The 24,157-nt window shown below is 38.0% G+C and overlaps 1 protein-coding gene across 1 annotated transcript; it reads right to left on the bottom strand.

Moving 5' to 3' along the window:
• Window positions 1-12,112: 12,112 nt before the first annotated feature.
• On the bottom strand, window positions 12,113-17,003 carry LOC114290549 (G-type lectin S-receptor-like serine/threonine-protein kinase At4g27290). The gene is made up of 7 exons (XM_082889014.1): window positions 15,731-17,003; window positions 13,976-14,113; window positions 13,438-13,592; window positions 13,116-13,326; window positions 12,746-12,986; window positions 12,520-12,670; window positions 12,113-12,421 (listed from the first exon to the last, which is right to left on the bottom strand). The coding sequence occupies exons 1-7, from the start codon at window positions 17,001-17,003 to the stop codon at window positions 12,113-12,115; spliced, it is 2,478 nt and encodes an 825-aa protein (XP_082745140.1).
• Between the last annotated feature and the right edge of the window lie 7,154 nt (window positions 17,004-24,157).

The raw sequence follows: 24,157 nt of genomic DNA, 5'->3' as shown, positions 1-24,157 counted from the left end.
TTAGTCTAGGAAGCATGCAAATGAAAGCCCCTTTGAAAGGCCTTGAATATGATTGTTCTACACATGCATAATAGACACTTTATATGGCAAAATGGGCTCTGGATAAAGCCTATGTAGACCTTAAAACTCACCAAATAGGGCCTGAAATATGGCTTTGAAACATGCAAGTAGGAGGCCCTTTGGAAGGCCAACAAAGCTAGTAAACAAATCAAGGGGTGAGAGGGTCACCCCTCTCTAATTTTGAGGCTCAAAGACACATGTCAGCCACTGAAAATCCATTGGATTTCAGTGGCTAAAAGGCCAAACCAAGGCCAACACAAATGCTTTAATGCATAGCCCTAAACGTGAGGAAATGAAGCATGCAAAGGGGAAGATGATCCCAAACAGAGAAAATGTCTTAAACAAACATGTTTATAAGCTCAAAAAAAAACCTTTTTCAGTTTATGACAAAACCCAAAAATGCTTGCAAGTAAAGCTAAGATATGAAGCAAAATAATGCTATAAAGAGGGAAATAGAGACTTACCCTTGTAGAGAAGACCTCCAGCAACTTCTGGACCAAGGTAGGAGCTCTTCAACCTCTGAAAATCAGCTCCAAGGTGCTTAGGTTGATAATGGAGGTGTTGTTCTTGGAGGTGTAGTGCAATGGGTGCAAGAACAATGGAGTTCGAAGCTTGAAGGAGAGAGATATGGAGGGAAGTGTATGTATGGTTGAGGCCAAAAATTCTGAACCTCGAACAATGAAGAGGAGGGCCTCTCTTATAGAAGAAGAGGTCCAAGGCTTCTTGGAGAAGCCTCAAGCAAAGGGACCAAGCTTCTAAAAGAAGCTAAACCAAAAGGGTCAAGCTTCCTTAAGAAGCTAAGCAAAAATGACCAAAGCTTCCTTAAGAAGGCAAACAAAAGGGTTAAATCTCGGAGGATGGGACAAATGCCTCCCAACTGGCACAGCTGTATGCAACTCAAGAAGGCCAAAAAGGAGATGGCTGGCCGACCAGTTCAAGTGGTCAGCCGACCACTTTCCTGGTCGGCCGACCAGGGGTCAAAAGGGTCAACAAGAAAAGGTGGTCGGCCATGCCAAAAAGGTGGCCTCCTAGGTGAATGCAACATAGTGGTGGTATGGAAGACCAGAAATTATGGCTCAAAAGTGAGGGAGACCAAGGGGTCAAAAGGGTCAAGCACCAAAGGTGGTCGGCCATACCAAATAGGTGGCCTCCCAGATGAATGCAACACAATGGTGGTATGGGAGACTAGAAATTATGGCCCAAAAGTGAGGGAGACCACCCCTCTACTAAGAAAATCGGGCGGCGAAAAGAAAAGTGGTCTCCAAGAAGAAAAGGTGGTCTCCCACCATACTACCACCTTTCTAACAATGAAACTAGGGTCCATGCAAAAAATGAACCCTAACCGATGCAAAACGAGGGTTCAGGGGCCAAAACGCGCAGCCGGGGGCCCCGAAAACTGACTGTTAAGCGCCGAAAGTGGCGTGTGACCCCGAAGGTGGTTTCCCGGGCCACAGTGTCCCTCTAGGGAGAGGAAACAAGGTGTGTACCAAAAATTGGAGCAAACGGAGGTAGTTAAGCGGTCCCGAATCGAGGCGCGCGGCCGACGGCTCTGAAAACCGAAAACTGATCTCCAAATGGGAAAAGTGGTCTACGACCACAAAACGTAGCCTACAGCCACTGAGAGATGGTCTACGAGACCTCTCCCTCCCTTCGGGAAGAGAAAAACAGAGAAAACAGGACTTGGTTCGTAAACCGAGGCAAAGCACAAAAGAGCCCCGAAGTCCGGAGGCAAGGCTCTCAGTCGAGACTCTGCAACCTCAAAACGAGCACAATATGCGTCATCACCGAGCGCTCAATCGATAACATCTGAGTCTTAAGGTCGGTCAAAAATGGGGTGTCTACACATATACTTGCTGGTTAAAGTAAATTAGCACAACAAAATTGAGTAAATTTTATGAAGCCTAACTAGACTACTAATGCAATTAAATTTCCTTCCAACCTGTTTTGAGACTAGGAACTACATACATTCATTTAAGTTAATTGAAAAAAATTAAAAATAATCCGACTTAGTCAAAAAAGGGCGTTGTAAATTGGACACGATGTTGTAGAAACAAACGATATGTAAATAGGACACAGCATTGTAGTTGCAAAAAATGGAGAAATACTTATAATTATGTAGAATGATTACTTGTAAAATATTACAGGTTGCCTTATATATGCATTCAAGTTTTCCAAATTTTTATTTCATATATATTTGAGTATGCAAAACTAATGATTAATTTGAAAAGATTAATTAAGTTCAAGTTTTATATGTTTTTTTTTTTTATAATTTTAAATATGCCAATATTTAGTTAATACTAATGATTAATTTTATTTTTGTAGATGGATTTGACGTAGAATTATAGATATGACTTTTTTTTTGACAAGTATGGAAGGACATTGTTTTTATAACTCCATCCTTATAACGGTTTGTACAAATTAGTTTTTTGCCATGGTAAATATCTAAAACTTAGCATGGTACAAATTAGAAATTAGTTTTTGGGGTGGTACAGATTATCTTTTTGGTGTGGTACAGATTTCTTTTTGGATATGAAATTTGCCTAATTCTCTATTGTGTATGGAACTAAATTTTTGAGGTTTTTCCTTCTACCGCTTGCTTATGATCTGTTACAGCTCATAACTTTTGTGTAATCTTCATGTTAAATATAAATAAGTTTAGGTGAATGTTTTTCTTTGAACACTTATTAGTGATGCTGTGTTTTTCTTTAAATATTTTGGCCTCAGGTTTTGTGGATCTTGTAATCAAGTTTGATCTTAAAGTGACATTTCTCAAAGGCCTTAGACAAATTGATGAGCAGGTATCTTCTACACATTGATATATATGTATATAAATATGCACAAATGTACACAGTCACACACGTGGACGAGGTTAAGGGTGAGCCTAATGAAAACCCATAATGAGTGAACCTACTAAAAACCCGGATATGTTATATTTGTTGTATGGGTTGTTGGTAGAGGTTGTAGGTGAACCTACTAAAAACCTATGTATATTGTTTTATTTATTGTAGCATTATTGAAAACCCATATATGTCAAATGGAAATGCAATATCAAAAAAAAAAAAAAAAAAAAAAAAGAAGAAACATAACCAATTAAACATCTAATACATCTTCATAAGTTATGATAATATATGCATGGATATAGGATGGGACTCCCAGTTTGAAAACTATGTAGAAAAATACACTGTTTCAAACTAAGTCCAAAAATATACTTTTCCAATACTTATGCTTGAAAATAGGCCATCGGGGACTAAAATCATGAAAAACCCATGAGAAGGCTGGAGAACACCCTTAACATCTCGGGAGACATGGGACTCCTGGTTTGAAAACTAAGTAAAAAAAAAATGCACTTTTCCAACACTTAGGCTTGAAAATAGGCTATTGAGGGGCTAAAATCGTGTAATAGTCACGAGAAGGCCTGGAAAACACCTCAAACACCTCGGGGGGGACCAATGTAAGTTGTGAAAACTTACAGAACTAGCACGGGACTCCGGGTTTGAAAATTAAGTCGAAAATTGTATTTTTCCTACACTTAAGCTTGAAAATAAGCTATCGGGGGCCAAAATCATGTAACTGCCATGCGGAAGGCCTGGGAAAGACCTCATACACCTCGGGAGGGACCAATGTGAGTTGTGGAAACTTATGGAACTAGCACGGACCGACTTGAAAACTAAGTCTAAAAATGCATTTTTTCACACTTACGCTTGAAAATAGGACATCGGAGGCCAAAATCGTGCAACAGCCACAAGACGGCCTGGAGAACAGGTCAAACACCTCCGAAGGGACCAATGTGAGTTGTGAAAACTTACGGAACTAGCATGGGACTCCCTGTTTGTAAACAAAGTTCAAAAATGCACTTTTTTACACTAAATCTTGAAAATAGGCTATCGGAGGCCAAAATCGTGCAACAGCCATGAGACGGCCTGGGGAACACGTCAAACACCTCGAGAGGGACCAATGTGAGTTGTGGAAACTTACGAAACTAGCACGGGACTCCCAATTTGAAAACTAAATCGAAAAATGCACTTTTTCACACTTAAGCTTGAAAATAGGTCATCGGAAGCCAAAATCGTGCAATAACCATGAGACGGCCTGGGGAACACGTCAAACACCTCGGGAGGGACCAATGTGAGTTGTGGAAACTTACGAAATTAGCACAGGACTCCCGGTTTGAAAACTAAGTCCAGAAATACACTTTTTCACACTTAAGCTTGAAAATAGACCTTCGGGGGTCAAAATCATGCAACAAGCATGGGACGGCCTGGGGAACATGTCAAACACCTTGGGAGGGACCAATGTGAGTTGTAGAAACTTACAGAACTAGCACGGGACTCCAGGTTCGAAAACTAAGTCGAAAAATGCACTTTTTCACACTTAAGCTTAAAAATAGGCCATCGGAGGCCAAAATCGTGCAACAGCCATGAGACGGCCCGGGGAACACCTCAAACACCTCGGGAGGGACCAATGTGAGTCGTGAAAACTTACGGAACTACCACGGGACTCCCGGTTTTAAAACTAAGTCCAAAAATGCACATTTTCACACTTGAGCTGGAAAATAGGCCATTGGAGGGAAAAATCATGTAACAGCCATGAGACGGCCCGGGTAACACCTCAAGCACCTCAGGAGAGACGAAAGTAACTTTTGAAAACTTACGGAACTAGCACGGGACTCCCGGTGCGAAAACTTAGTCCAAAAATGAACTTTTTCACATTTAAGCTTGAAAAATAGGCCATCGGAGGCCAAAATCGTGTAACAGTCATGAGACGGCCTGGGTAACACCTCAAACACCTCGGGAGGGACCAGATTCAGTTGTAAAAACTTATGGAACTAGCATGAGACTCCCAGTTTGAAAACTAAGTCGAAAAATACACTTTTTCACACTTAAGCTTGAAAATAGGCCATCGAAGGCCCAAGTCGTGCAACAGTCACGTGATAACCCGTTGAATAAGTCAAACACCTCAGAAAGGACCAATGTGAGTTGGGAAAACTTACGGAACTAGCACGGGACTCCCGATTTGAAAACTAAGTTGAAAAATGTACTTTTTCACACTTAAGCTTGAAAATAGGTCATCGGAGGGCAAAATCGTGTAACAGTCATGAGACGGCCCGGGTAACACTTCAAGCACCTCGGGAGGGACCAAATTAACTTGTGAAAACTTACGGAACTAGCACAGGACTCCCGGTTCGAAAACTAAGTCCAAAAATGTACTTTTTCACACTTAAGCATGAAAATAGGCCATCGGAGACCAAAATCATGCAACAGCCATGAGACGGCCCGGGGAACACCCCAAACACCTCGAGAGGGACCAATGTGAGTTGTGAAAACTTACGAAACTAGCACGAGACTCCCGGTTTGAAAGCTAAGTTCAAAAATGCACTTTTTCACACTTAAGTTTGAAAATAGGCCATCAGAGGGCAAAATCGTGTAACAGCCACGAGAGGGCCCAGGGAACATGTCAAACACCTCGGGACGGACCAAATTAAGTTGTGAAAACTTACAGAACTAGCACGGGACTCCAGGTTCGAAAACTAAGTCCAAAAATACACTTTTTCACACTTAAGCTTGAAAAATAGGCCATCGGAGGCCAAAATCGTGCAACAGCCACGAGACGGCCCGGGGAACACATCAAACACCTCGGGAGGGACCAATGTGAGTTGTGAAAACTTACGGAACTAGCACAGGATTCCCTATTTGAAACTACGTCCATAAATGCACTTGTTCACACTTAAGCTTGAAAATAGACCTTCGGGGGCAAAAATCGTGCAATAGGAACGAGACGGCTCGAGGAACACCTCAAACACCTTGAGAGGGACCAATGTGAATTTTGAAAACTTACGGAACTAGCACGGGACTCCCAGTTTTTCAAACTAAGTTGAAAAATGAACTTTTTCACACTTAAGCTTGAAAATAGGCCATCGGAGGCCAAAATCGTGCAATAGCCACGAGACGTCCCAGGAAACACATTAAACACCTCTGGAGGGACCAATGTGAGTTGTAAAAACTTACGGAACTAGCACGAGACTCCAGGTTTGAAAACTAAGTTGAAAAATGAACTTTTTCACACTTAAGCTTGAAAATAGGCCATCGAAGGCCAAAATCATGCAACAGCTACAAGACGGCCCGGAAAACACCTCAAATACCTCAGGAGGGACCAATGTGAGTTGTGAAAACTTACAGAACTAGCACGGGACTCCAGGTTTGAAAACTATGTCCAAAAATGAAATTTTTCACACTTAAGCTTGAAAATAGGCCATCGGAGGGCAAAATCGTGCAACAACTACGAGACAACCTGGGAAACACCTCAAACACCTCAAGAGGGGCCAATGTGAGTTGTGGAAACTTACGAAACTAGCACGGGACTCCCGGTTTGAAAACTACGTCCAAAAATGAACTTTTTCACACTTAAGCTTGAAAATAGGCCACCAGAGGCCAAAATCGTGCAACAATCACGAGACTGCCCGGGGAACACCTCAAACACCTTGGGAGGGATCAATATGAGTTTTGAAAACTTACGGAACTAACACAGGATTCCCGGTTTGAAAACTAAGTAAAAAAATGAACTTTTGTAACGCTTTAGCTTAAAACTAGGCCATCAGAGGCCAAAATCGTGCAACATCCACGAGATGGCCTGGGAACACGTCAAACACCTTGGGAGGGACCAATGTGAGTTGTGTAAACTTACGAAATTAGCACGGGACTCCCGGTTTAAAAACTAAGTCGAACATTGCACTTTTTCGCACTTAACCTTCAAACTAGGCCATCGGGAGCCAAAATCGTGCAACAGCCATGAGACGGCCTAAGGGAACACGTCAAACACCTCGGGAGGGACCAATGTGAGTTGTGAAAACTTACGGAACTAGCACGGGACTGCCGGTTTGAAAACTAAGTCAAAAAATGCACTTTTTCACACTTAAGCTTGAAAAGAGGCCATCGGAGGCTAAAATCGTGCAACAGCCACGAGACGGCCCGGGAAACACCTCAAACATCTCGGGAGAGACCAATGTGAGTTGTTAAAACTTACGAAACTAGCACAGGAATCCCGGTTTGAAAACTAAATCCAAAAATACACTTTTTCACACTTAAGCTTAAAAATAGGCTATCGGAGGCCAAAACCATGCAACAGCCACGAGACAGCCTGGGAAACACCTCAAACACCTTGGGAGGGACCAATGTGAGTTTTGGAAACTTACGGAACTAGCACGGGACTCCCAGTTTGAAAAATAAGTCCAAAATTGTACTTTTTTACACATAAGCTTGAAAATAGACCTTCGGGTGCCAAAATCATGCAACAATCACAGGACGGCCTGGGGAACACCTCAAACACGTCGGGAAAAACCAATGTAAGTTGTGGAAACTTACAGAACTTGCATCGGACTCCCGATTTGAAAACTAACTCAAAAAATGCATGTTAAATTGTTTATTTTATGGATAAAATAATAATTGTCTAACTTCCATTTTTTTTTTCTTTTTTGTGTTTCATTTTTTTTGTAGATTTAAGATTTGATATGGACATGTTTGGTAATTTGGAGGGCAGATGGTAGCTCATTTTGTGTTTTTATTCATATTACTTTACATATATTTTGGTTGCGTTATAAATTTTATATTTTTGTTGGTATTATAGGGCATGTTGGGTAATCCGCCCTTGATATTTTATTTTTGTTGATATTAGTATACATGTTTTATTGTTGGATATTAAGAGATGCGTTTGGTAATCCACATGCGGTTGATATGATATTTTTGTGGATATTAGTAGACGTTGTTTGTGGATATTAGGAGACATGTTTATAATCCGCATGCAATTCATATTGTTTTTTTGTGGATAGTGCTGAAATTCGATTGTGATGTTTATGAAAATGAACAGATTTTTGTGTTGATTTGTAATAGATATTTTATTGAACAGGTTATTGAAATGTGCAAGGAATTGTTACTGAAAAGAAAAAAATTCAAAAGAAAATAGTACTCCCGTTTTCAAATTTTTTAATTTTTATTAGTGACGAAATAAAAAATGTAGCTATTAGTTTTCAAAAAACATGACAAATAATTTTGTCACTAATGATATAATACCAAACAAATAATTTCGTCACATTTGCTGAATATTTCATCACTAAATTGAAATATTTGGTGACAAAATGTTTTTTGTCATTCAAGAATTTTCTTTTCTGCTCATTTTAGTGACGAATCTTTTTGTCACCTTAATCCTATCATTGGTTAGGAAAACTTTCGTCACTAAAATCTATTTGGTGACGAAATATTTCGTTGCGAAAAACAATTAAAATAAAATATTATTTAGTTTTGGTGATGAAATTGATGTTATAGAGGACGAAAAATTCAACATTCGGCGACAAAATATTTCATCGTCAAAAATCAAAAATAGGCGACGAAATTGTTTTTCGTTACCAGGTACTTTCAGTGATGACGTATAGGCCACGAACGTGGTGACAAATTTTTTTCATCGCAGATCACTTTAGTGTCAAAAATTTGATGTTTGAAGACAAAATCAATCTGTTACCAAAGACTTTTTTGTGTTATAGTGTTGAGAGATCCAAGGTTAGTTTCTTCAAAAAAATAGCCCCCTCTAAGATAGGAAGAGGGTTGCGTCAAGGAGAGAGGCACGAATAGGCTCAAAATCTCCTCTAAGGGCCATCAAAAATTGAATCAGACGCTGGACGTCACGGTAGGCAGTAAAAAGCTTAGTATCATCCAAACACTTCCAGTCAGGTTCGAAAAGAGATAATTGATCCCAAACACTATACATCTAAGAGGGAAAGGCATTGATTGATTGGCTAAACTCCTGATGCATGTGATGAAGTTGGCTAAGGAGTTGATATTGGTGAGCTAAATCAGTGGTGCTGTAACGGGTCTTTAGAAAATCCCAGATTTCCTTAGACATGTTGAAGCGACCAAATTAAAGATGGATAGAGACAGCAGAAGTATAGTGAAACCATGTAATGATTTGACGATTTTTGTTGTCCCAATAATCAAAACGTTCCTCATACTTAGCAGCAGTTTCAGTGGCTTTGTGAACAGGTTTGACAGTGTCACCAATAATAAGATGCCAAAGTTTTCTTTCCTTGATAAAGGTAGACATACTCTGGGCCCACAGAACATAATTAGAGCCATTAAAGACGCGTCAGGATCCTCTAGAGTTTAAACCCTGAAGTGATCTCCTAAAATGATCCATCCAACGGCTGAAACTAAATCTCACCAAAACGACGTCGTTTTGGTGAGTAATTTGAAAAAAAAAATAAAAGAATAAATAAAAAAATCAGATCCATTTCTTCGTTCCTGTGATTATGAAGCAGAGCATTAGAGAGACAGAAAGAGGGAAAGAGAAGGGTTGAGAGAAGAGGATCCAAACAGGTATTGGTTTGTATGCATTGATTGAATACAAATAAATGATTGACAAACCTAACAAAAATTCAAACAGGTATTGGTTTGTATGCATTGATTGAATACCTTACTGGAAAAACTTCGTTTTTGATTCCATTGAGGGAATGCTTTTGTGTACACAAATATATACACTACTCATACAATCCTCCATAGCCCAACAACAAAGTGAATACTTTTGTGTATACAAATATATATATATATATATATATATATCAGAATATGTATCTATACAATTAGTCGATTTCGGTGCGAAATCGGATGGTTCAATCGAGAAAGAGGGAGAACACGATTTTTGGCGAAGAAATATTTTTTCTTTCTGTCTCTCTAACGCTCTGCTTCACAGTCACAGAAACGAAGAAATAGATCTGAAATTTTTTTTTTTTTTCAAATTACTCACCAAAATGACGTCGTTTTGGTGAGGTTTAATTTCAACCGTTAGATGGATCACTTTAGGAGATCACTTTAGGGTTTAAACTCCAGAGGATCCGGACGCGTTAAAGACAATAGAAATTGGTTGAGAAGTCTCAGAACGATCCATGAAGGACAAGATGGAAGATAATAGCAAGTATACTTTTTTTTAGGGAAAAAAAAATAGAAACAAAAGCGAATTGTAAAAAAAAAATGCAAAATAAGAAAATAAAGAACAAAGTGGCAGATGGCGGCTTAGAAAGCACGCAACTGGGCAAGCCGAGAGAGGGAAAGTAGGCTAAGGCGATGCGGAAGTCCAAGGAAAGTGGCTGAGGCGGAAGCCGTGGATGGCAGCACGGCTTATGGAAGTTGGGTGAGGAAGCGATGCTAGAACAGAGAGACGTCTATGCATGGCTCGCGTGCAAAGAGTGGGAGAACGGAAAAGACTAGTATCGGAGCTTCTAGTGGCGTATGTGGGCGCGTGAATGATGATTGTGGAATGAATAATGCTTGGGACCCCCTTTTGGGGGTCACCCCCTCACCCCCTTTGCCATGTGGCGGGTGGTGATTGGAGGAGCAGGAAAAAAAAGAAAAAGAAAAAGAAAATGTAACCAATAAGAGAGAGAGGGAGTCAAAGGGGGTGGGGGGAAAAGGAGGGATGAATCATTATTGTTGTGGAATATGGTTGGCTTCGTTGCACTCCTGGTGGAAAGACGAACAGACTGAAAGAACCAATTGATGTGGAAAAAAAAACACTTACAGTCTTCTTCCAATGGTGAAATAGTGGAATGATTTATCAAACAGACAGAGACATGGCTCTGATACCATGAAGGCAAAATAAACTTATGGCAACATAAGAGAAGAGAGAGAGAGAGAGAGAGAGAGAAATGTTTTGTATATTTCACTGTGTATAGAATCAATACAAGACTACCAATATATATAGTGCAACCTAGAGAAGCTATACAAGGAAGTGAATCAGACTATTCCTAAAAGAGAGAAGCCTATTTTATATAAGGTAAGGATACACGATATATATAAAGAATATCTACAGCATATATAATATATAGTATATAGTTTAAGGGCCTGGCTTTGGTCCAGTCCGATACTGGACTGTACTGTTGGGTCTGTAGAGGCTCACCACAGGTCCAGTTTTAAAAATCTGAACCGTTCAATATGTAGAACTTGTTGAGTACTATATGCCTGTGAAAAATCACGTTGATCGGATATCGATAGCTATGTGATCAAAACAGTTTTTTATCAACCGTTAATTTATTCATCGTGTATTTTTTTTATACAAAACTGATTTGATCACATAGCTATCGATATCCGATCAACGTGATTTTTTATAAGTACATAATACTCGACGAGTTCTACACATTGACGGTTCAGATTTTTAAAACGAGACCCGTGATAGGCCCCCACGGGCCCAACAGCACGGTCCAGTCCGATGGGGGACCGGACCAAAGCCAGACCCATAATTTAACACATTGGAATGGCACAACAATGGATAATTTAATTCAGTATTAGAATAGGTCTAGTCTTCAGGACGAATAGGAAAAAAAATATTTGCTTCATTATAACAATAATTCCCTTCTATGAAATGAAAAGTTTTTTAAGAATTGTTTTTGTCAATCTTGACTGTTCAAGAAAATGCTATTTGTTTCATAAGATTCAGAATTAACTTCTATGAAAAGTTTTATAAGAATTGTCTATCTTAATTAACAAACCAATAGTGTCAGAATTAGAAAAAGTCGAATCTAGTGAACAAATCAATATATTGTCAAAATAAAATAAAGTTTAAAAACTATCATTTGCAACTCAAATTTTCCATTGCAAATATATTCGATGCAAAAATAAATAAATATTTGCGACAATATAAAAGCATATTAACACTAGAAGTAGGGAATAAATATTAGGTCAACCTTCCTCATCACACACCTGCATAGCAGCACACCCACAAGCTAAGAAGAAATAGAAATTCTATTATAACAACGAAATCGAAGAGGATATTTCTATATATATATATATATATTATAATAAAACTTCATATAATGTTTTCAGCCAATATTTCTTCATATACAAAAGTTTTGAGGATCCTAGTAATTAGTAAAGACTGGTCATCTACACTTAAGGAAGATGATATTATATACTTAATAGTAATTTCCTAAATTCAAATCCTATGTATCCCTAGCAATGTCATTTAGATTGCTAATACTGTCACCATCTTGAACTCAAAAATCATTCAAGTCATTTGTCTATCTTGCACTTAGGGTTGTGACTGTGAGCCCATTGGCACTTCCAGATATTTGTCTACTGTAGGAACCAAACCTCATGGAAGAATAACCTAAATAGAAACCGGGTTCCATTGGTTCCGGTAATTCTATGCTTTGGCTGCTAAGCATAATAAGCACGGTCGACATTGTTGGCCTCACTTCATAGCGATGTTGCGCGCATAACAACCCCACTTGGATGCATCTCAGAATTTCAGTTTCGGAGATCGAGTCATCTTCCAATACAGGATCCACAACTTCCAAGGCCCTCCCATCCCTCCACAGCTTCCATACCTAAAACCAATTTCAAGTTTCATAAAGAAAATAAAATAAGATTAATTATAATTATTATTATTATTGTTTTTTTTTTTTTTTTTTGGGTGTAAACTTACATGTCCCAAAAGGTTCAAATCATGGTCAGGGTGTAGAAATCCCCAATTCCTTACGCCACTTATTGTCTCCAACACCAAAACGCCAAAGCTAAACACATCTAACTTGGTTGAAATTTGGCCGTGCAAGACATACTCTGGAGACATGTAACCACTGCATTGCCAATACGAGAATATTGATTTTTGTAATCAAGAAATATTTGTTTCAATACATAACATGAGTACTTACTGTGTTCCATTAACCCTCACAGATGGTTCCTCTAACATATTTTCTCCTTCTAAAATTTTTGCTAGACCAAAATCTGATATTTTGGGCATCATCTCACTGTCCAATAAGATATTGCTTGCTTTGAGATCTCGATGGACTACTCTCAACCTCGAATCATCATGTAGATAAACCAAACCCTTGGCAACACCGATAATAATGTTGAAGCGCTTGGCCCAAGGTAATAGTCTTTTTCTTGCTTCATCTGGATATGATAGAATCCAAATTTTCAATGTATTTCCATTTTTCTTTTTTTCTTTTTTTCTTTTTTCAAATATAAATGAAACTCATCAAAACCAATTAAAGAAACATAATAAATGTTAAATGGCCATACCGAATATGAATTTATTCAAGCTTTCATTTGGTAAATACTCATAGACAAGCATTCTTTCATCTTCATGAACACATCCTCCAAAGAGTTTAACAAGATTTCGGTGTTGAAGTCTTGCAATCAAACTAGCTTCATTTCCAAACTCTTCAAGGCCTTGTTGAGAATTCCTAGAGAGCCTCTTTACTGCAACGAGTTGTCCAGAAGGTAATTCTCCCTACAAATTATCAGGCAGAATATCAACAATAGCGAATAATTATGGGCTTGTTTTCTTTATTTTTTATTTTTGCTTCAAAATATCTACATTAAAAATAAAAAATAAAAATACCTTAAATACAGGACCAAATCCACCTTCTCCAATCTTATTATCACTAGCGAAGTTATTTGTAGCAGTAGAAATAAGGTCTATGTCAAAAAGTTTGACTACCGGGTTTTCCTCTTGAGTCCCATTGGAATCTCTTGATGAATTGCTTTCATGTTTAACTGTCAAAGAGGAAATCAACAAGAAAATAAGAAAGAGTCAATATAATAGTCAGTTTTATAAAGAAATTTTTTATGAATTCCTTCATGAAGAATAGTATTCAATCTTTTATCAAGGTACCCTAAATTTTGAATTCTTATATCAGTGAATTGGTGATTACTCAATATTGCTCAATATATCAATAGATGTTTTCTTTCATGCTATAGTTCATAAATGGAAAACTGAATTGCATAAATGAGGAGAACTTGGAAGCAACCTGATAAGTGCATTTTCCTTGAAGAAACTAACTCTTGGGAGATTTAGCTTGGGTTGAAAGGCTTAAGCAACACCAATTGGTGCCACTTACATAAATAAAAAATGTAATATTGTAGATGAACTGTTTTACCTTGCCTCTTCACACACTTTATCTTGGAAAAAATGCACACAGCAATGAAAGCCAACAAAGCCATCCCAATGGCAATTAATGAAAGGATATCACTGAACCAAATCTCAAATTTATCCATCTTAGTCGAAGATATCAATTCTGAAAAGAAAAAAAAAAAATCAACAAGTTAGTCATCTTGTTTCATAGTCTTTTGACATTAGTGTATTAAGAAGTTTAAGTGCTTTCAATATATAAAGCTACAATGGTTGAAATACAAACTCTGGTAATACATACAAAACAATTGAAGATGAGACTAGTGATTTGTTGCTCCAAATCACAAATCCAACTTTGTGAGATTAAAGCATTTGTCTATATTATTGTGTCTTCTACATTTACCTAAAATATTTGCCTAATATTAATTGTCTGGTAATCAAATGTGATATGAATTGAGATACATTACTAAATAAATAAATAAAAATTAAAATAATGTATAAAGACAAAAAGTCAGCTAAAGAAGTGAGGCTTGTCCATGCTCTTCGGATTTAAAAATAAACAAATAAGCTCTGTAAAACAAAACAACAAGCGAAAGACATATAAACATATAAGTAAGTTGGGTATCGGAGATATCCAATTCTTGAAAATAGTGATCAATGACTCTGAAATAACCATATCTTATATTAAAACCAACATAGTAAGGAAGGATCTTAAAACTCATAATGACATGTCAGTTTTTAGATAGCTAATTTTGGATTTTGAAAGTGTTGCAACCTTATGCACGGAATTGGAGGTCTCTTGCTCTCACCATAAATGGAGCAAAAAATGAATGCCACTTGTATAGTTTTTTGACAAGTTAGTCTGTGAAATATTGTAGGATGTAAGAGGTGTGCATGGTGGACACAATTTTTGTTATGGCTGAACCAGACAACTAAGAAAATATGACAAAAGAATCAAATGAAATATCTACTAAAAATTTATTATAACTTTAGATAAATTTCCTTAATTTCATCATTTGTTGCATATAATGGCAATAAATTAAGGTTGACAAGTTTTTTGTTGCGTACGAACCGAACAAGCATGAATATATGTCAAAAGAACAAGATGAAATACATACTAATTAGTTATAACTTGAGAGAAACTTCTTTAATTCCATCCTTTGTCGCATATAATGACATTAAAGTAACTTATGATTACTTGAATGGTAGTTATGGTACATAATGCCAAACAAACACAATGAACAATTGTTCGAATTTGCTCTATATCTTAGCATTCTTACATTTGTAAGTAAACAAATATTAAATGTAGACACTTCCCCGCACGCGAACTCAAATTTGCCTTAGATTTTTTCATTAAATGCAAGAGTACAGTTGAGTTCGTTAGAAACGGTTTACCAGAAATCAATAATTTTTCTAGATCAACCATACAAAAAACAAAATAGCTTTACATCATCAACCATAATACATAAGATTTCAATTAAAAATGCTTAAAAAAAAGAGTCAATTTTTTATGTAGTCCATATACTTTGGCAAACATCCTAGACAACTATAGAAACTACATTCCTGTTGATCTTTATTATAACAAGATGAGAGGAAGACACACAATTTATATTAATGAATGTTCATGTTCTCTTCTTTTAGGAAATGTACCATTGTGCTATAATAGATGCTAATATTCAAGTGTGATACTTAGTGGAGAATTTAGCAAATTATTACACGATCTAAAAGTGGTAATAATTAAGAAAGAGTAACAAGCATAATTGAACTTATTAATCATACTTACCTAGTTCTTTTCGCGCCATTCGTATGTACAGATCATCTCCACCTTGAGAAAAACTCCGCATATCAAGCAATTCATTTAACCAGACAATACATGTGCTACCATTTCCAAAAACATCCATATATGTGTAGCCCATACAACTGCATTCATTTAAGCACTTCTTCTCACATTCTGTAGAGCCTAGGTTTGGCCACATGATTGCATTATCTGGCAACTTTAAACCCTCATACTTAACAAATCCATCCCCATCACTACATTTTAGCTCAAAGTTCCTCTTACATCCATCAGTGTAATCCATCATACTCCAATCTCCTGATGAATTGGTTGTGAACCCTTTTAAGCACTGACAAGTTGGTTCATCAATGTGACAAACTCCATAAGGTCCACATGACCCATACCCATCACAAGTGTCCTTATTAAGGGTAACCGTTGGAATCCATTGGCTGGTATAGTTCTTCCATGTGAGAAACTCAACCTTTCCCAATTGGGTCACCACTAACATAACTAGAACCGACTCATCTAGTACATCAAATGTGAAGTAAACACCATCACCATTGAAATTGAGCATGGTTTTGAAGATTTGGTTAGACTCTAAGGCATTGGTACCACTAAACCGTACCCCATCCCAAGGACCCCACCTAGATTGCTTGGTCAAGTTGGTTTCTAAGACCAACTGGGGCAATTGAGACTTTTCCAAGCCCAATGTGAAGTCACCAAGTGATGGATCATCATTGTTCTTCCATGATATTATCACCCAGTTTCGACTTTTGTTATAGTTCCAGCCAATTTTCATCCCAGGCAACAAAGTATCACATGGATAATCAAAGCTTTGCCATATATACCCACCGTTAAACACATCAATATCATCTTTAAGAATGAGATTACCTGAATCTAATAGTTGTAGTACTGGTTTACCAACCTTCTTACCAGGCATCACGAGCAAAACCAAGTTACATGCTTGATCTTGAAGTGCAAGACTGCCATTGAAGTATAACATAAGTGCGGCACCAAAATTCTTCAGTGGTTTGGTTCTATTGGCAACCCAAACCACTGTGAGTGGTGTTATGTCCTTGTACCATATACCCAAGTACCTTTTTGTTGTTTGGCTAAAAGGACTGAAGAAACCCAAAACAAATCTCCGGTTGGCAGAAACTAGTGTTTGGCCATCCTTGAACCTCTGAAATGGAGTCAAGGTATCCTTTTCAACAATGGAGGCAAATGTGGATGTTGATGCATAGATAAAAAAGATTGCAAGTAACAAAGAGAGCAAACCCATTGTTGTGTGACAAGGGAGATATGTTTAGATGTTGATGGTTATGTGTGTTTTTTGGGTTTCAATGTAAGTGCATACGAAAGAACCAGAGTTAAAATAGACCAGTTAGAGATATGATGCTTCCATTTTTAAATGTGGCTATGGCATTGATGGTTGATGAGTTGCCACTTATGTAGAGCTACTTACTGATTTGAACCACGTGGAAGACAGAGTAAATTTAAACATTGGTTTAGAGGATTGAATTGTAATTAGTGAATTTATTGAGGGTCCAAAATGGTCATTTTGGGAAAACTTAGGTAAATGATGCACATAAGTTATCATTATATGGGTTGCTCGCAAGTGCATTATAAAACATGATTTTTTTTCCTGCTGCGATGGGATACATACTCCCAAATTGGGAGAGAATTTTGATACGCAAGTGATTAGAGTTGAATAGTTTATTTTCTAGCGCGGTATAATAATTCTGGCCAATTATTTTGATATAGATGAATTTGGGAATTATTTTTTGATATAAAAAATACTCTATATATATTTGGTAATTATTAACTAAAGAATGGGGGAGAGAATATTTTGGACATCTTGTAAAATGGTCCTACAAAGTCTCCAAATTTTCTAAGAAAAAAAACATAGAATCTGATAGGTAAAGATAGAACTTTCAAATATATATACTTTATATGCATCACTTTTTATCTTTAAAGAGAAGTGTATGTGACATCCAAACATAAATAATTCAATATTGAGTTTGATGTAAATGGTAAAAGTGACAATTTATGATGTTTTCATGTGATTTGTACAATTTAGTACTGGAGCATCAATCTATGTTGCAATGGATGCATAAGGACAGCAATGTAAGAGCTTGTGGCACTTTTGCCTCTTTTTTTTTTTTTTCTTTTTTTTTTTGAGCTTGTGACACTTTTGCCCTTCTGTTTCTTTCTCTCTTTTTTATTTTTTATTTTTGAATTTTAACCAAATCGATTAGGCATAATTTTTTTGTTTTTTGTGACCATATGTATGCATTAAATTCCTGTAATTTTCTTTTTGAAAAATGCATTAAAGAGCAGATTATGGAAATCTCTTGTGCAACATTTTGAAATCTCATTAAGTATCTATTAATAACTCACCTAAACAGATAGAGTAGCTCTTGTCCGCATATGCTAACACGTATTATTCAAATTCTACTTGCCTTTTCATTTTTGTGTTTTCAAAAAATAAAAACAATAAAAAGTTTGAGAAAACTAATTGTTTTCATATCATTTTTGTTTCTGTGAAAAAATAATGTTTAAAATCAAAAATAATTTTTTGAAAATTTCTAAATAGTGAATTGTTTTTAGAAAATTTTCTCAAAACAATAGGCCAAACAAGAAAAGGTATAAGGTTTGGCCAAAACAGCCCAATTCTGTTTTTTCTTTTAGTGGTTGTTCCTACTTTATAATATAAAAGGGTGGGTTATTTACGCAAAGACCTCCTAAACTATTAAAAAGTATCAGTTTAACCTCCTAAATTATAAAAATGTACAAATGAACCCTTTAAACTATTAAAAAGCATTAATTTGACCCCTAAATTATAAAAGCGTACAAATAGACCCCTTAAATTAAATATAAAAAAAAATGTCAATTGGACCCACTAATGAAAGGGGTCAAAGTGAAACACTTCAATAGTTTAGGGGGTCAATTTGAATATTTTTATAGTTTATGGGGCAAAACGATACTTCTCAATAATTTAGAAGGTCTATTTGTATATTTGTATAGTTCATGGGGTCAAAGTAATATTTTTCAGTAGTTTAGGGAGTTTTCATGTAAATAACCCTTAAAAGGTTGACTTTTAAAGAGTAATAACTTTTAGGGTGTGTTTGTTTGGACGGACTAAATAATGGGGTATTGGAATCCATCGGACTGTTAGTCCGGGACACATCGTCCCCATACTATTTGGTTGGACTGAATTTATATAAGATGTTTGTTTAGGATATTATGGAGAATGATAAATGCTCAAATGACTATTTTATCATTTTCAATTATTTGCTAAGTAATAGCAATATTAAACATATCTTTAATAGTTTAATTCTTTTTAGCTAGATTAAATAAAAATTTATTTTATTTTATTTTATGCACAATCAAATAAATTTATTTTTAAAAAATTAAATAAATTAAATATCAATAAAAATATATGTTATTTTTTAATTAAAATTTTAAATAAATTTATTTTAAAAAATAATAATAATTAAATAATGAAATTAAATAAAACATATATTAAAATTTAAATAATGAAATTAAATAAAATATAAATAAAATCTTAAAATAAAACATCAATAAAATATCTATAAAAGATTATTTTAAAAAATTAAATAAATAAAACATCAATAAAAAAATTATTTTATTTTTAAATTGAGACATTTAAATTTTATTTAATTTTACTAAATATAATATATAATTAAATAGTAGATGGTTAAAATGGTCATTTCACCACCTAATTTCATATCCCCCTTATCCCTCCATTTGTGTCCCACACCCCCTTATGGGACACAATAGTCCAACATATTTGGGACTAATAGTGCGGAGGGACAATTTTAAACCAAACAATAGACTATTAGTCCGAAGGGACTATTAGTTCAATCTCATACTTTAATCCCTCAAAACAAACATCACCTTAAGGTTATGTTACGTACACGCCTTCAAAAGAATGTATCATATGCAAATTATGTCATTTGTGTTTCAGATTGTCGTAACTGGCATAACTCTATACTATGAGAGTTATAATTTAAAAAATAAAATAAAATAAAATTGAGTTATAACTAAACATTACATAAGGTATGACTAAACAACTCTTAAATCATAACTAAAATAATGTTGTAACTAACTTCACAATGTAGCATAACTAACAACATAGTAGATCATACCCAAAGATATAAATGTCATAATTAAAGGGGCATATAGTACTCGGATTACAAAATAAACCAAACTACTTAAGTTTGACTTCTATTTAACTTGTTAAAAGCTTGTTTGAGATTTACACATTGTAAGAGGGGCTAATTTGAGCCCACTAAATTATTTAGGCCTAATAGCCCAAGATTAGTGGGCCCAAATTTATCGCAAGTCCAAGACTGGCAGGACCAGATTTATCACCATCAAACGGGCTAAATGGCTCTAAGCCTCGAAAGGGTTCGAATCCACGAACCTAGAGACTTACTCGGCCCGGACTCGAAAGGGTATTAAGCAAGCCTAGAGATCCGAGGCACTCGGACTCGAAAGGGTTCGGATCCACGAACCTAGAGGTCCGAAACATTTGGCTTCGAACGGATTTAGACACAATCTAGAAGTCGCTCCGTTAATGAGTCCCAGAACACTTGTGGGCTCGGAGCTTTCCGGGATCTACGTACCAGAACTATGGGCGTAATGGAGTCCGAACAAAGGACCCGATCCCGAGGACGGTGAGTGGAGATAAATTCACTCTTCGGTTAAACTAGCCTATACCCGGGTCGAGGTGGCACGGCCCCGGGGGGTCCATGAGACTCGGCAATATTTTGCGGCAGGACGTCCTCTGGGACTACCCCTGACCCTTTGGGATGATTGGGGATCATTGGTTAGGTGTGGCTAAGAAGAAGGGTTCGCCGAGGGATTGATCTCCTCTTCGGGGTTTTCTTATCCTCGGAGAAGTCACCTCCTCGGAGAAGTCACCTCCTCGGAGAGGTCACCTCCTCGGACAAGGTGGTTAGAGAGAATATCCCCCATGTGCCTTGCACATGGGCTCCATCCTACATCATGAGGTGCCTATAAATAGCACCCACCCATAGCTTTACAAGGGATGGATTTTGGAGATTTTTAACTCTTGGGAAAAAACTAATTTCCCTTTCTCCATTATCAACCTTGAGAGTGAAAGTGGGAGATCCATGGGAGAGCCTTGCCATTATTTTATTCTCTAGCCATTTTGCCTTCTTCTTCACCCAATCTCTTATCTCCATCATCTCCTTTGTTGTTGTGTTCCTAAGTTGAGATTATTGAAGAATCTAAGCCTCTCATCATATTCTAGAGAATTCGAAGTTGTTCTTCAAGGATCTTCGAAGATCTTCAAATTTTCCAACTCCTTTCTTGAACCCTCTCCTACATTTTGGCGACTCCACTGGGGAGGCGGATTGGTTAATGGTCTCAACGAGATCTGGAATCCACACAACTCCAACAAGGATGGCGGGAGAAGATGAAGTTCACCAACAAGGATCCTCTAATGGTGGTGATGATAGAACCATGGCTCCAGATCAACCACTTTTACTTGAAGCCATTCAAGGACTTCAAAATACTCAGCAAGAGATTCTTACCACTCTTCAGAATCTCACTCACACCATGTTGGTGATGAGTTCTAACTTTGCACCGGCGCCAAACGGAAATCAAACTGGTGGTGGAGTTATTCCCGCCGGAGCGCAAAATCAAATCCAAGGAGAAGCAGGCCCCAATCAACCTGTGGCTCATGGCAACACAGCCACAGTAACACATGCTCAAACCACAGTAGGCGGTAGCAGTTTGCCCATGCCCAGGTTCCATGGCGTGCCGAGCCAAGATCCAATGGTGACTAGGGGAGTTTCTGGTGTAATGAATGGCACTCCAATGACTGCTGGTGTCCAGGAAAACATAAGGAGCATGATGGCGCAAAAGGGAGCTATGCCCGTACCTAATCTTGTTACGCCACCAGTGAATGTTACCCAAGCACCAAGCGGGCCTCCTTTGGTGCCGACAACAAATCTGCAAGCACAACCCGGTATAGTGGCGCCGTGCGGTGGACTCTATGGGCCTCAATTCAATATCCCATCACCAACTGGCTTGTCTATAGGCGCTGATGCCCAGTATCGTCAAATGTCCTCACCAATGATGAATTCGCAGCACCAGAATGGCCAAGACGCCCCTAGCTCAGTCTTCGGGTACATAAGCCAAGTCCCGGGAATACCACCATCAAACTCTCTCCCTCAACAGTTTCTCACTCTCGCCGATGTGCAGGCCATGTTCGATCTCGAACGGGGCAAGAGGACCTTACCCTCTTTGCCTGATCCAGACGTCAAGCCGCCTTACCCCATTGAGATGCTGAGTTATCCATACCCTGAGGGGTATACAGTGCCGAAGTTCATCAAGTTCGACGGCAAACAAGGAAATGCCCGAGAACATGTTGTGTGATTCATCGAGACTCTAGGTATTCATGGTTCAAACCACGTCCTCCGACTGAGAGAATTCTCTAAGTCCCTCACCGACCGAGCATATAGTTGGTATGTTAATTTGGCCCCAAACTCTGTCCGAAGTTGGGAGGAAATGGTTAACAAATTCCACTCCAAGTTCTTTCAAGTGGCGGAGAAGGTGACCACACTTACATTGTGTAAAGAGAAGCAACAAGAAAGTGAAGACATCCTTGACTACGTCAAAAGGTTTCAGGACAAGGCCGTGGATTGTCATGAAGCAATTGAGGAGAGTTATCTGGTTCAAATTTGTCTAGAAAGGGCATTGAGCAGGTACAAAATGTTTCTAGTTAACCACAAGCTACCCACCTTCTCGGCATTAATAGAAGCAGCTCGGAACATTAGCATTCCTCAGGCTCAGGAGTCCGGATTTAAAGCCAGTTACAAGACTAGTTTCAAGTCATCTCGTGGACCTATCGTTGCTACTGCCTCTACCCCGGATACCCGAAATTCACAAGGAGGAGGTCATAGAGGCCAGAAAAGAAAGCAATATAATGGTGAAAAGGGGAATGTTTCTTATCCATGTGGAATCGAGGAAGTGAAAGCTCTAGTTAAGAAATGGGTGGCTGACGGAGAGCTAAAATTGCCTTATGTTGAAGAAATGCCATCAAAAAAGGACCGTGAGAGCCCTGAATTTTGTGTCTACCATCGTACATTGAAACATCCGACAGAGAAGTGTTGGACTCTCAGGAAAATCTTCAGAGATAAAGTCGAGGCAGACGAATTGAGGTTCAAAAAGCGAGGGACTCAAGACATCCGAGAACAACCATATCCTCAACACCGAGACAAGGGCAAGAATGTTGCTATGATAGCTTATGAAGGCCCAATGATCGAGGCTATCACTAATCTCGATGACGATGACTGTTATCTAGACGACATCCTCGAGCCAGAGGGTGAGCAAGTTTACTATGGAAGTGCTCTCGATCCAGAGGGCAGAACATTTATGACTCATGGCGAAGATCCCTTTGATCCAGAAGGAGGAGAAGAATACTATGGAAGAGGAGGACACCATGTTTATGTGGCATCTTATTTTGAGGAGACCGAGGAGATGGTTAACTACGAGCCTCCAAGAGTGGAAAAAGATCCAGATCATTATGCCAAAACCCTGCAAGACTGTGTAAAGTTCAAGCAGTTCTTTGACCAGCTTGGACTTTCCAGGGAGGCAAGAACGGAAATCACCAAGTCTATCATTAATATAGCCGAGGCACACCATGAGGAATGCATGTCGACTGAGGGGTCTATCCCGAGGAAGGCAAAAGAGCAATCTAGTGCCATTACTTTCTCCGAGGCTGATCGAAAGTATCCTTTTTCTCACAATCGCCCGCTTTATGTGACTGTTTTTATTAACGGGGTTGAGTTCAAAAGGGCCTTTCTAGATAGTGGAGCCTCTATCAACATTATGACTCGCGCTACTCTAGAAAAAGCTGGAATCTCTGAAGAACGCATTGTGAAGCAGCCGATAGTCATCACTGGCTTCGGTGGAGAAAGGAGAGTTACTATCGGATGCGTAACAGTTGATTTAGCCGTTGGAGAGATTCACTCAGCCACCAAGTTCCATATTATCGATTCTGAGGCAAATTATCACATCATTCTAGGGAGGACCTGGATGCATAGATATGGGGCTGTACCATCAAGTTATCATCAGTGTGTTAAGGCTAAATGGGGAAAGAAGACGGTGACAATTCAGGCTACAGAAAGGCCGTTCGAGATCCATGAAGCTCATTATTCTGATGCCATCTACTTCACCGAATTGGCTGTCGAAGAAGTTCCCACCACCTCTAAGCCTCGAGGGGTCAAAATTCCTCGTTGGGAGGATATCAAAGATGACAAGGAGCCGATGACAGAATCAAGTAAGCGGGCGATGTCTAGACCAGAAAGTCCGCCTATTCCTCGGAAGGTGATGAAAGTTCGAGAAGGAGGCAAGATGGTGTATTATTTATGAAGGTGC

This window comes from Camellia sinensis, chromosome 9 (assembly GCF_055761805.1).
Source record: "Camellia sinensis isolate YWXY chromosome 9, ASM5576180v1, whole genome shotgun sequence".
NCBI lineage: Eukaryota > Viridiplantae > Streptophyta > Magnoliopsida > Ericales > Theaceae > Camellia > Camellia sinensis.
The sequence above is the reverse complement of the archived record's forward strand: the minus strand, read 5'-3'. Positions and strand labels throughout refer to the sequence as shown.